Raw genomic sequence first — 14,573 nt, 5'->3', positions numbered from 1 at the left:
CAAAGTTTTGGCAGGCCACAAAAGTCCTGCGATCAGCCGATAATTCGCTAAAACATTCTGGTCAAGAGAGGACTTCTTTAACAATGGGCTTAGGCAGGAATTTATTTGTTCAACTGGAACATAACTGTAACGCTCACCTGATTCCCACGGGGGCGTCGATCGGAACTGGACTGCAAAGGTCTCCACCAGCGTTATTCGTAGTGCAGAGACGGCTGACTGGACCGGCCTTCCTAGCTTCGTCTGCTTGATTCGTAAAAGTAGTTTCCTAAACGCAGGAGGAGGGAAATTAGCCACCCAGTGGACGCAAGGAAACACTTGTTTAATTCGTTCCCTCTAAGCACCCCGATATTCCCCTTTTGTTGTCTCACCTTATTGTTTGTAATGATGAGCTCTCCATCCTGCACCGAGCGCAGGGGCGCGTAGAATCCCAGTTGCTTCACTGGTTTGAAGATTTTGGGCGAGTTCCAGACGTGTTGGACTCCGTGGTAAATGGCAAGGAGCCATAAGTATAATATCTATAGAGTTCAATTGTCTGTTATTCACTTGTTTTTATCCCTTTGTATTGCAGCTTAATCCGAGAAGAGTTCACCTGAAGTGCTGCAGGTTGCGCGTGGGTAAGAGTCTGTATTACCCAGCATTGTCCGGTAAAATCAAAATAAATGTCTTTAACAAGTGTTCTTTCCTCCCACAGGTGCGGCGTTAAAGAGGTGGAACGCTGATGAAAGATGCCCAGGGGAGCGGTAACTCTGGTGAGTATAATATGGTTGCTTTGATTGTCTTTGTTAGCACCCGGTTCACCTTGTTCTCTTTGTCCCTTCCAGGTTCCACGGATGCAGTGATGAAATGATGGCTGCAGTGCTGAACCGTGGAGATGCAGACCGGTAAGTATGGCGTGGCGCGCCTGCTAGCGATGCGATGCTTTTATTTCCGACGTGTCTTTTCCAATTCTGAAGTGCGGCGAATTCGGGAACAGATGAAAATTAAAAGGTACGTTCTTGTTCTTATTTCTCTTTCTTCTAGGATGGTGCCCAGATTTGAGGCAGCGTGGCAGAGGACTGGATGCTGCAGGCACGGTGAGCATCACGCTGCTGAAGTGCAGAATAACGCGAAGCATGGGCTGCTGTTTGGGCGTGGTTTAAATAGCCTGCAAAGTAGTTCCAGTTAAAAAATTCCCCAGAACCACACCCGAGTAAAAAATAGTCCCTGTAATAAAATAGTCCCATCCAGGCCTCACGTGGCTTTGATTCATTTGCAGCATGGTCTGCAGGAGGTAAGTAATTTCTATGAGCCCGGCGCCTATGGCGCCAGGACTGAACGCAGATAGCCCCTAGCCGGGGCTGCTGGGGTCTCAATAAATGTCTGGATGCCTGCTCCCGAGGCTGCTGGGCTGGGTGCGGGTACCCAGGGGTAGGCATCATGACAACACTCCCCCCCAAGGCCCCTCCTAAAGTTGTTCCTTCCCCTGGCCCTGGTTTGTCTGGGAAGTTCCGATGGAATTTCTTCACCAATCGAGGCGCATGAACGAGGTCACTAGGCTCCCATGACCTTTCTTGTGGTCCGTAGCCCTTCCAGTCGATTAAATAAAAAAGCTTTGATTTAACCATCTTAGAGTCCAAGATGTTTTTAACTTCGAATTCAGGTTCCCCATCTATGAGGATGGGGTCGGGTGGTTTGGCTAATCTAGTCCCAGCTTGAACTGGTTTTAGAAGTGAGACATGAAAGACAGGGTGAATCCGCATGTTAGAGGGTAATTTCAATTTGACGGCCACCGGGTTGATAATGGCCTTTATGGTGTAAGGTCCCAAATATCGAGGATTAAAAGTTCGAGTTCCTTTCAGAGGTATGTGTTTTGTAGCCAGCCAAACTTGATCCCCAATCTGGTATGGTGGAGTGTCACTTCTATGTTGATCGGCATTTTTCTTGTATTTTTCTTTTGCTTGTTTCAAATGTTTTGATGCCTCTTTAAAGACTTGTGTAATAGTAGAGTGCAGGTGAGTTACTGCAGGCATTTCTAAGTGTTGAGGCGAGTCGAGTCTGAGGTTCGAGGATGCTGCCCAAAGATAGTATAAAAGGGGCTCTGTCCGGTTCCTGAATGTACTGAGTTATTGTATGCGTATTCAGCAATCCATAAAATATCCTTCCAGTTGCTTTCGGTTTGGTGTGCATGCAACGTAGGTATTGTTCAAGAGTCTGGTTGGTCCTCTCCATTTGACCATCGGTCTGGGGATGGTGACTGGTTGATAACCTTACGTCGATTTGCGCCAATTGACAACATTTCTTCCAAAATTGCGAAATGAATTGACTACCTCGGTCAGAGACTAATATGGAAGGAAATCCATGGATTCGCACAATGTTTTCGAGAAATTCCTTGACCAAAATTGAAGCGTAAGGTAATCCTTTTAAACAAATAAAGTGGGCCATCTTGGAAAAAAGATCCACGATAACTAGAATGGTGTTGAATCCATTGCATGGAGGCAAATCGGTAATAAAGTCTAAGGACAAAGTGTGCCATGGGGTAGACGGAATATCCAACGGTTGTAAAAGGCCAGCTGGGTTTTCTACTGACTTTTGTTTTGGGCGCAGATACCACAAGACAGCGCGAATGACTTTACGTCTTTTCGGCAGGTGGGCCACCAGAATTGTCTTTTAATTTTAGCCTCGGTTTTTGCGATACCAGGGTGTCCTTCCATCAGAGCATCATGATAATTGGAGATGACTAGTTCTTGTAGTTCCTTGTAAGGTAGAAATAAACGCCCTTGATAGTAAGGTAGATCATTGATGACAGAATAGTCTTTGCCTTTCTTTATCCAGTCCTGCAGGGCTGCTGGATCGAAAAGTTGTTGGATTTTGAAATGAATTTCTTCTAAAGTCTGTAGCGTAGTTCTGCCGAGGATTCTTTGTTCTGAAATTATAGGCACCGGTTCCAGGTTGGAATATGTTTCTCCCATTCCTATTCGGGATAATGCATCTGCCTTGCCGTTTTTACAACCTGGTCGACAGGTGATCACGAAATCGAATTCGGCAAAGAATAATGATCATCGAAGTTGACGTGACGATTGGGCCTTGGCTGTTTTTAAATACTGCAGATTCCGGTGATCTGTGATTACAGTAATGGTATGCCTGGCACCGAGAAGATAATGCCGCCAAGCCTTAAAGGCTGATTTGATGGCTAACAATTCTTTATCGGTGATCGCATAGTTCAACTCGGGTGCCGTGAACTTTCTAGACCAAAATGCTACTGGATGAAGTTAACTGGTTTCTGGATCCTTCTGGGATAGGACAGCTCCCATGGCTAAACTGGATGCATCGGTTTCCACTATATATGGAAGTTCGGGGCGTGGATGCTTTAAGACAGGCGCAGACGTGAATTTCAATTTCAATTCTTGGAAGGCTCTTTCAGCCTCTTCAGTCCACAAGAAGCGTTTGTTCTTTCGCAAAAGTGCTGTGATGGGGTGTACCACATGTGAGTCCGGAATAAATCTGCGGTAGAAATGAGCAAATCCAAGCATGCTTTGTACCCCTTTAACTGAATTGGGTGATGCCACTTGAGAATTGCGTCCACCTTTCGAGAATCCATTCGGACCCCTTTCGGAGTCAGGATGAATCCAAGGAATTCAACTTCTGTAGTATGAAAAACACATTTTTCCAATTTTGCATATAACTTATGCTGGCGTAGTTTCTCAAGGACTGCACGAACGTGCTTAACATGGTCTGATTCTGAGGAGGAGTACACTAGAATATCGTCTATGTATACAACAACACAGACGTCAATGAGTTCACGAAGGACATCGTTCATAAAATACTGGAAGGCTGCTGGTGCATTGCACAACCCGAAGGGCATCACCTGATATTCGAATAATCCGTACTTGGTGCGAAAGGCAGTCTTCCATTCATTGCCCTTCTTTACACGTACCAGATGATATGCCCCTCGGAGATCTGGTATAGATGCAAACGTCCTTTACTTGGTCTAGTAACTCGGGATCAGAGGCAAGGGGTATCGTTTTTTTACCGTTATCTGATTTAACGCGCAGTAGTCTATACACGTTCTAAGGTCACCTTCCTTTTTAGACACGAAGAATAAAGCTGAGGATGCTGGAGACTTGGATGGCCGAATGAAGCCATTAGCAAGGTAATGATCCAAGTATTGTCGTAGGTGAAGATTTTCGGGCTCAGTAAGGGCGTAGATCCTACTGCACGGAGGTTGTGCACCTGGTAAGAGGTCGATTTGACAATCGTATGGTCTGTGAGGTGGTAATGTGTTTGCCTGTTCTTTTTGAAAAACATCTTGAAAGTCTTGATATTCCTGAGGTAACTGCGCGACTGGGGTAGTAACTGTGGCCAGCCCTTTGTTCAAAGGTTCTTTCGGGTAACAGGTACGTGCACAATTCGGGAAGGTCCCTTTCTTCTCTCGCCAATCAATACAAGGGTTATGTGTTTCTAACCATGGCATTCCCAGAATGATTTGGAACTGCGGGGCCTTGATTAAGTCAAACACAATAGCTTCTCGATGCCTGTCTTGACCCACCAGTGTCATCTCTGTAGTGGAATGAGTTACGGGCCCTGAGGCTATTTCAGTTCCATCGACTGTGGTGATGACATCCAAAGTGGTCTTCTTGCAAAGAGGTAGATTCATCCTTGAAGCCAAATCGTGGTCCATGTAATTTCCTACGGCCCCACTTTCAATATATGCCCTCACTGCGTGCATACATGATGGCTGCTTTGGATCAACACGGACCATTGGTATGATGAGGTGCGAGGTCTGAGTGTCCTTCTTCAAGCTCGGCAAGCTTGTTGGGTGTGGTTGTTTCCCAAATCGGATTCTCTTTGGCCTTTATCAGCAACTCCTACCACCTTCTTGGGTGGTTTTGCAGGGCAATCCCGTAGAAAATGTCCTGAGGTTCCGCAGTACAGACACAATTGCATCTGGCGTCTCCTTTCTCTTTCCTTTGGCGTTAAGGGTCCTCTAACCCCCCCGATCTGCATAGGTTCAGATGCATCAGTCCCTTTGGAGACAACGTTGGGTTTAACTAATACCCGATTCTCAAACTTGGCTCGGTCAGCCTTTCTATTCTGGAGTCGATGGTCTAGCTCAGGGGTCTCCAAACAGTCGATCGCGAGCGACTGGTAGCTCGCCAGAGCCTTTGAAGTCGCTCGCGTTTGACTTTCAGAAAAAAAAAAAAAAAAAGATACAAGGAAGTGCTCTGACCAATCACAGGCCTGCAAATCTGTACAGCATATGGAATGCATCCTGTGATTGGCCAGAGCAAGTCCCTTGCTGTGCAAACTGTGCTCCTATTGGCTGAATGGTTTCCCTTTGTGCTGTGTAGGAAATCCCGGGCTTTCTCTTTTAAAAGCACCGTGGCGCACGTTTTTTTTTTCTTCGTGTTGTGGCTGCCCTGGCGTTTGGAGTGTGGATAGAGGTAAACAGAGGCTGCCTAAGGTGAGTTTGAGGTGAGGTGAGGTCGGGTGGGTGGGGGGAGGTGAAATGTGTGTGTTTTTCTTTGTATACTGTGTACCTAACTGCGGCCCCTCCTCTCATGTGTCCACATGCCGTCAGAGGAGGGGTGGGCAGCTTGGCAGAAAGGAGCCCAGGGTGAAATGGAGCTGATTACTGTCTCCGCTCACCCTGGGCTATTTTACAGTCATGCAAGTTATTTTTAGAAGGCAGGGCTCTGGCAAGGAAGCCCCCCTCGGGACTTCCTCGCCAGAGCCCTGCGTTTCTTAAAGTAACTTAAATGACTGCCACTGACCCAGAGCGAAACAGAGACATTCAGCATTATAGCTGCTTGTCTCCGTTCCGACCCTGGGCTATTTTGCAGTCATGCAAGTTATTTTTAGAAGGCAGGGCTCTGGCGAGGAAGCCCCCCTCGGGACTTCCTCGCCAGAGCCCTGCGTTTCTTAAAGTAACTTAAATGACTGACCCAGAGCGAAACGGAGACATTCAGCATTATAGCTGCTTGTCTCCGTTTCGACCCTGGGCTATTTTGCAGTCATGCAAGTTATTTTTAGAAGGCAGGGCTCTGGCTAGGAAGCCCCCACTCGGGACTTCCTCGCCAGAGCCCTGCGTTTCTTAAAGTAACTCATATGACTGAAAGTGAAACCTGGACAGTTTCACTTTTAATGGCACTTCTCAATAGGGCTTCTATACTTCAATAGGGAATTGCATACTCTGATGCCATGGAAGCAGCACTTCCGCCCACCAGAGCTTCTTTATTTTTAATGGCACAGTGCGTGTACTTCGCAGCCACTCTGCTTTAAATTTAAAGAGAACAAATTGTCATTTCTCAGCAGGACTGCAACACTATACCATTGTGTTCTGTATGTTGTTTGCTTCTTCACCACCAATGTGAGTTCATGGCACTGGCCCCATGTCTCAATAGTAGATCTGGCTACATTCAATTGGCAACAGGCATGTTCACTCCTGAATGAAAGAATGAACTCTCTCAGACACAAGTTATCACCCCTGCACACATAATGAATTAATATGGTATGGATCTATAGATCGAGAAAACTGGAGTGAGAATTTAGAGTGTTTTAACCGAAATATAATTGTCTTCCCAGATGGGAGACTGACTCCTTTAATATACATGGGGTCACTGAGATGAGCAAGAGTCAACCTGTATGTTTGCAGTCATGTATTGGCTGGCGCAATATTTGCTGAGGAATTGCATGCATCATTCGCCCGCATTCAAGTATTGAATTGATGAAACTGTTGTGCATTTATTTATAAATGTCGGGACTTGCAAATGCAGTTTAAAGAAATTCATATATTTCCATAAAATGGTATTGTCCTCTAATACCTAGCACGGCACTGTATATTAGGTTAGCAAACCCTTTTAAGTGAACTATCCTTGGTGTTTTACTGGGAGAGGGTATTGAAGCTTGTTTGCTTTCAATCTGTTTGAAGGATCACCACTTGATCATAGTCAAATGCGTACCTGACATAAAAAAACTCATGCTTTTCCCTTTCCCAGCCTTCACCTTTGAGGACTCCTCTCTGAAGTCCATGCTCTGTGAACCTGCCAGCATCCTTTATATCAGTGTAATGACAGACCTAGCTGCTTATTCAGTCTCCTTTGTCCACTAGGGTGATGTCTCTTCATGTTTATCACTGAACACTGACAGGTAGCTTAGGCCTTGCTTGAAAATGTACCATAGTGAGGTTAGTAAACGCTGACAATAACGCATCGGACGTATGGTCCAAAATTCTATGATGGCCAACAGCACATCACTGCTCTCTTGCACTTTTCCAGCTTAGTCACAATATGGATGTTTTTAAGTTAAATAACCTGTGGTGAAATTCACTTTTCAAATATGAATGGACTAATAACAAGTTTCAGCAAGTAGAGTTTTAACAGCAACCAGTTCACTTTTTTGGGATGGAATTGAGTGGTGAAAAGAATGAGACTTTATGTACCAACCTGACATAGCGGTCTTAATTGGATTGACCTGTTTCCCATGGGTTATAAACACATGCTATCCTTTTTCCTCAATGCTTCACTGCACTGGGCAACCTAAATGCAAGTAGCCCACAACTAAATGTTTTTTAGAAGAAACATTGATTTTTTTCTTGTAATTAAAGAGTGCTTTGCATTCGAAGTTCTGTGCCAAAACTAGCTAAAGATTACAGTTCTGAGTTGTTGAATGACCTTGCCAAGACTTTGCACGGCAAAAATACACTTTGCACAGTTCCATGAATCAGTTTGTTTCGGCAGTACAGTCACTTTTCAGCAGCGCAAATTCACTTTGAACCGGGCTAAACCGGGCCCAAAATCAGCAAGTGCACCAAAGAAAAAGTGGTGCGCAAAGGCTTAGGAGAGCAGAGAGCACAGCAGAGGGAATATTTAAGCTTAGTTTGAACTACAGCACGCCAGTGGGTTCGCTAGGAATCAACTTTAGGGGGCCACTGACAAAGGTAGGGGGACGACAGACAAAAGTAGGGCTCGCTCACGTACTTTCATGCTTATTTTCCACTATGCGGAAAGTGTTATCTGACTGGACCACACTATGATTTTGTGTTTTCTATTTTTGGACTAAGCATAACTAAGCATAACTTTGTGCTCAATTATTTTTAAAACCATAATAACACATTGAAATCCTCCTCAGATTACATTGCGCGTGCAGTCCCAAAAGAAACGTACAAACGAGAATTGTTGAAATCATGGATGCAGAAGTAGGCGGACCATCCAACAAAAGGCAGAAGACTTACCATTTTCATCAGGAGTGGGAGACCGATTTCTTTTTCGCAAGTGTAAAAGGGAAGTGTGTGTGTTTAATCTGCAGTGCCAAATTGGCAGTGGGAAATAAGAGTAATGTCGAGAGGCATTTTGTGACAATGCATACAAATTATGAAAAGAATTTTCCTAAAGGAAGCCGTCTGAGAACCCAAAAAGTAGCTGAACTAAAAGCTGCCCTGCAGATGCAACAGTCATTTTTTACTCAACCAGCAAAGAAAGCAAATGCTGCAACAGAGGCATCCTTCAAAGTTGCTAATTATTTGGCAAAACACAAATGTACTTTTACAGATGGTGCAGTGGTGAAAGGTGCAATGGCTCTGGTGGCAGAGTCAGTTTTAAAAGATTTTAAAAACTGCCCTGAAATTATGTCTGCCATTTCAGATGTGCAGTTGGGGGCAAACACAATGGCAAGGAGGGTATCTGCACTATCTGCCAATGTGATGGGGCAGTTAGAAAAAGATTTGAGGATATTCCGTTTTTTTTCCATTCAGTGTGATGAATCAGTTGATGCGAGTGATACTGCTCAGCTGGCACTGTTTGCTCGAATGGTGTTTGAAGACTTCACCAACAAAGAGGAATTCTTGACCTTGCTGCCTCTGAAATCCACAACCAGAGGTGTTGATATCTACAATGAGGTCAAGAATTATTTTGTCAAAACAAAGATTCCATTGAACAAGTTGGTGGCAGTAACTACTGATGGTGCACCAGCAATGACCGGGCGTCATTCTGGTTTTGTTGCGTGTTGTAAAGCAGACCCTGATTTCCCTCCATTATTGCACTACCACTGCATCATCCACCAGCAGGCAATTTGTGCAAAAGTGATGGGTTTTGATCATGTGATGGCCCCTGTTGTGCGAATTATTAATTCAATTCGTGCAAAGGCCAAACAGCACAGAATGTTCAAAATATTCCTGGAAGAACTATCTGCGGCACATGGTGATCTATTGCTACATACAGAAATCCGATGGCTTAGCAGGGGGAAAATACTACGTCGCTTTCTTTCACTTTTGCCAGAAATCAAAGACTTCATGAGGTCAAGAAATGAAGACATCGGCCAATTATGCAGCATTTCTTGGCTACTTGATTTGGCATATCTGGCAGATGTTACTGAACAATTAAATACCCTGAACTGTGAACTGCAAGGCAAAGGTAAAACCATTGCTGACATGATAAGCGCAGTAAAGACATTTAAGTCCAAACTTAACCTGTTCAGTGAACAAGGGGTGAAAAAGAAAATGCATCATTTCCCTTCTGTTACCCAAATGCTGACAGACAATAAAGCTAGTCCTGAACTCCTGAACATTGACAAATATAGCAGTCTCCTGAGCAGGCTTAAGGAGGAGTTCAGTGACCAGTTCAGGGATTTCGAGAGGATTGAACCATGTGTGATGTTCATCGCAAACCCATTCATGGAAGTCGATGTTTGTGAACTTGCAGAACAAATGGGTGAGCTGTTTAACCTGAACAGTTGTGCTATGGAAATGGAGATTGTCAGCCTGCAAGGGGACATTCAGTTGAAAAGCAGGCAATCTCACACCAATTTCTGGAGCCTTGTTGATTACAAGGAGTACAGTAACCTTTGCAAAGCAGCATTAAAAGTGACTTCTCTGTTTGGTTCCACCTATCTCTGTGAATCTGCATTTTCAGATATGAACTTCCTCAAATCGAAATTTCGAACCCGTCTGACTGATGAGCATTTGAGTGACTCCATCCGAGTAGCTATATCAAGTTATACACCTGACTACAGAGCACTGGTGGACGGCATGCAGTGTCAACCTTCACACTGAATGTCCCAATCATTTTCCCACATTGTGAAGTCTTTTTATAAGATGGCTTCTAATAAAAAAGAATGCAATAAAGAGGTTTTTGAACTTTATTAACATAATCGTGAAGCACTATTATTCCCTCTATTTGTAAAGGGGAAATTAACAGCAAAAAAAAATAAGTACAAGTTCCAATGTTTATGAACATCCCCCACCCCCGATCGCTCGCAAGTACTCTCCACTGTTAGCCCTCCACTGAAAGTAGCTCACGCCAATGAAAAGGTTGGAGACCCCTGGTCTAGCTGGACCACTAAGTCTATATACTCTGCGCAATCCTGAGGTGGGTTCACAACTTGAGCCAAGACGTCTTTGAGTTCTCCCCGAAGTCCACGGTGAAATAATGTAGCTCGCTTTTCCTCAGGCCATCCGGTTTCCACCACCAACCTATTGAAAGTTGTGTGTCATGATCTCTGCTTCCAAAAGGTCAGGGTTTTCCCAACTCCCTTGGAAGCAGATCCATAACCCAGGTTCCGAGTGCCAACCAGTCCCAATTGGGACCTTTTGGACCCAGTCCTGGCGGCAGTGGCACCAGGCTCATAAATATGCCCAGTCCCAGCGCTGGAAGCGCCGGGTTCATAATGCTTGGGTGGACTTACCTGCAGCAGACCATGCTGCTTACTTGCCTGCCAGTTGAGCCTCTGATCCTCTTCTGTTTGGAACTACTTTTCCTGTTGGGTGGGGCAAGAGCCACTCCCTAGATTCAGAACACTGGAACTCTTCTGGAAAGCAGGAACTCTTTTCTTACCTAGGCGTGGCTGTGGAAGGAGACACCTAAGCACTACAGGAGGCTATTTAAACCACACCCGATGGATGAATCTTGCTTTGCGTTATTCTGCATCCTCTGCAGCAGAACGCTCATCGTGTCTTCTGCATCTGATCCTGGGCCTAAGGAAAAAGGCTTACCATCCTGAATCCAGTCTTCAGCAACACCTATAAAGACAAGAAAGAACAGGTTAGCATTACGGTCTTCAGTGACAGCTCTTCACTTACCTGGTCCATCGGCCGTCACCAACGCCTCGCGCTGCATTCCGGCATCTGAAAGACAAAGGCTTACCTACTCTTCGTGCGCTCCGGAGGTCTTCACACTGCATTCCGGCATCTGAAAGACAAAAGCTTACCAACTCTTCGCACGCTCCGGAGGCCTTCGGCGCTGCATCCCGCATCTGAAAGACAAAACAAGGTGCGTTTAAAGACATTGGGGAACTTTAATACTCACGTGCCATTACTCCTTTCCACATCTAACCCAGTGGGTATTCCGGCACCCTGCAGCCGCTCCGAACTTGTACCTGCAAAATAAAAAGACAGTTAGAGCGCATCGTGAAGCAGGCAACAAGCGCTTACTTACGTGCTTCCAGGCGCTTCTATTCATCACACGGGCTCCATCTTCAACTCACTTCAGCCCGTCATCCGCCATCGCCGGAACCCTGCAAAACAAGAGACATCATTACTAAAGACTTTAAAGACATTAGAATTACTCGAAACTTACCGTTCGTGCAGTAAACGACGGACAGCAGTCCTCTGAAGTCAAGAGGCCTGCTCCCCTTATCCAGTGAAGAAACTGGTTACAGCACCCTGCCCCGAGGCAGATGGAGAGCACAGCGTTCACTTACCTAAGGTGAGAGCGTTAACCTTTGGGGTTCTACAGGAGAAGAGAAAGGGAAGAAGAGAGAGACATTCAACAACCCAGTTCCTTAATCCCATATTTTCTATCTGCAGACATCTTACCCTTCGAGTCAGACATACAGTGCACAGAGGTCCAGCCCAAAGAGCCAGCCGTGTGTTACACATCACCTTTGAAGATACGGTATACGCCCAGTCAAGACCGGCGCCTCTACGGGAATCAGGTGAGCGTTACAGAACGCAAAGCCTACCACAAAACTCCCGTCCAGGCGCTATGGAAACCTCGGATACCGACCAGCTAGCCCAGTTACTTGGGGAACTAAGGGCAGAAGTGCATGCAGCCCGTCAGGAAACGAACGCTCTAAGAAGGGAACTGATTATTTCCAAGGAGCGAACAGATGATCTCGCTAGACAATTGCTACAGTCACAAGCCGGACAGACCCCGTTACCCGCATCTGGGGGAAATCTTCCCTCTACATCCTCTATGAATCCAGTGCAGATCAACCTACCTGGGAATGTACCTCTAGCTCCGCCCGAACGATTTTCTGGTGACCCAAAGAGGTTTGCAGTATTTATCAATCAGTGCCGGTTGCATTTCTTATGCCGGCCAGCAGCCTTTCCAACTGATCAAGCTAAAGTAGCTTTCGTGCTTTCGTACCTTAGTGGCAATGCGGCAGACTGGTCGATCCCTCTAGTAAATCAAGATGATCCGGTCCTCCATGATTTTCAAGCTTTTCAGCTCAGTATGGAAAAACTGTTCACAAGACATTCACAGGGGCAGGCCTTGGACAATGAGCTTCTTTCGTTGCGACAAGGTAATCAAGACCTTTTGGCTTATATTGCGTCTTTCAACAGACTGATAGTGGAAACTCAATGGCCTGAGGACAAAAGGATTACGCTGTTTTATAGAGGTCTACGTGGAGAGCTCAAAGATGTGTTAGCCCAAGTAGTGAATCCCCCACAAGATTGTTCGGACTATATAGACTTAGTCGTTCAAATAGATCACAGACTGCAGAACAGGAAGGCCGATCATTCCAAGTTTGATGCTCGAGTATTTTCCAAACCGCCAACTCCTTCCAAAGGAGTAGACTCCGGGGAACCCATGCAAATAGGGGGTCTGAAAGGTCCTCTAACACAAAAGGAGCGGGAAAGGAGAAAACAGTTGCAATTATGCCTCTATTGCGGAAACTCAGGGCACTTTCTTCGAGACTGTCCGGTGAAACCTGCCAAGAAGGCAGTAGGAGCTGCAGTTACCAAAGTTACAAACTCTAAGCAGGGAAACGACCTCGCCCGACAAGAATAGAGGTCCTCTTGCCGAGCGTGAAAACCAGTTCCGTGACCTCGCATTTCGTGATAACTATGGTCCTCATTAGCCCTGATAATCCGGATCGATTACATGCAATTGAAGCTTACGTCGACAGCGGTGCCATCGGCAATTATGTGGATCATGAAATGGTTTTGAGGATGAATCTAACTCTTTGTCCCAAGGCTGTAAAGGACGTCATTACTACGGTGGATGGTACGGAGATAGCCTCCGGGCCAGTAACGCATACCACTCAAGAGGTGACGCTAGTAAGTCAAGATGGACACCATGAGAAGATCGTGTTCGATGTGATCAAGGCCCCTCAGTTTCAGATTATTCTAGGAATACCTTGGTTAGAGAAACACAATCCTCTGATCGATTGGCAAGCAAGAACGGTCCAGTTTCCAGAATGTGTCCCTACTTGTCACCCTCCACCTGGTGTTGCACTGGCAGCAATTTCTTCAGAGACTCCCCAGTTACCTCCCGAATACCTAGAATACCAAGATGTTTTCCGGAAGGATCAGGCTAACTCTCTACCTCCTCATAGGTCTTATGACTGCCAGATAGACCTGATACCTGGATCTACTCCTCCTTGTAGTAGAATTTATGCCCTCACCGAGCCCGAGAACCTTCACCTTCGACAATACCTGGATCAATACCTGGCAAATGGGTTTATTCGTCCTTCCAAGTCCCCTGCTTCTTCAGCTTTGTTCTTCGTTCCAAAAAAGGAAGGAGACCTTAGAACTTGTATAGATTATCGCTCCCTGAACCAGATCACCGTTAAGAATAGATATCCGTTACCTTTGATCCCTGAACTCCTGGACCAAGTCAGAAAAGCATGCATATATACAAAGCTGGATCTTAGAGGAGCTTACCACTTGGTACGAGTAAAAGAGGGCGATGAATGGAAGACGGCCTTCCGCACCAAGTATGGGCTATTTGAATATCAGGTCATGCCCTTCGGACTTTGCAATGCCCCGGCCGCCTTTCAATATTTTATGAACGATGTCCTCAGAGAGCTCATAGATGTGTGTGTTGTTGTTTACATTGACGACATCCTCGTTTATTCTTCATCGGAATCTGAACATCGGAAACACGTGAAAATGGTCCTCGAAAGATTGCGTCAACACAAACTTTTCGCTAAGTTGGAAAAATGTGTTTTCAACGTGATTGAAGTTGAATTCTTGGGATTCATATTATCACCTGGCGGAGTGCGTATGGATTCAAAGAAGGTCGATGCAGCTCTCAAATGGCCATCACCATCCTCCGTAAAAGGTGTGCAAAGCATGTTAGGCTTCGCTAACTTTTACCGCAGGTTTATCCCCGAATTCTCTCGAATAGTCCAGCCCATCACTGCCTTGTTAAAGAAAAACAAACGTTTTGAATGGTCTACCGAGGCGGAACAAGCTTTCCAGGATTTGAAGACTAAATTTATCTCTGCACCAATCTTAAAACACCCTCGCCCCGAACTCCCCTACATCGTGGAAACTGATGCTTCAAGCCTTGCCATGGGGGCAGTTCTATCACAAAAGGACCCGGTAACCAATCAGTTGCATCCCGTGGCATTTTGGTCCCGCAAATTCTCGCCTC

At 45.6% G+C, this 14,573-nt stretch overlaps 2 protein-coding genes across 2 annotated transcripts in view; both read left to right on the top strand.

The window, feature by feature from the left end:
- LOC138471644 (beta-1,4-galactosyltransferase galt-1-like) overlaps positions 1–14,573 on the top strand; it is a 287,057-nt gene that overhangs the window by 69,221 nt on the left and 203,263 nt on the right. The gene's annotated exons all lie outside the window — the stretch shown is intronic.
- Positions 5,107–10,024, top strand: LOC138471442 (general transcription factor II-I repeat domain-containing protein 2-like). Its single transcript, XM_069609075.1, has 2 exons — positions 5,107–5,440; positions 8,107–10,024. Exon 2 carries the CDS (start codon positions 8,162–8,164, stop codon positions 10,022–10,024), a length of 1,863 nt encoding a protein of 620 aa, XP_069465176.1. The 5' UTR covers positions 5,107–5,440; positions 8,107–8,161.

Source organism: Ambystoma mexicanum, chromosome 8, assembly GCF_040938575.1.
Source record: "Ambystoma mexicanum isolate Mex_15411 chromosome 8, UKY_AmexF1_1, whole genome shotgun sequence".
Classification (NCBI taxonomy): Eukaryota; Metazoa; Chordata; class Amphibia; order Caudata; family Ambystomatidae; genus Ambystoma; species Ambystoma mexicanum.
The sequence above is the reverse complement of the archived record's forward strand: the minus strand, read 5'-3'. Positions and strand labels throughout refer to the sequence as shown.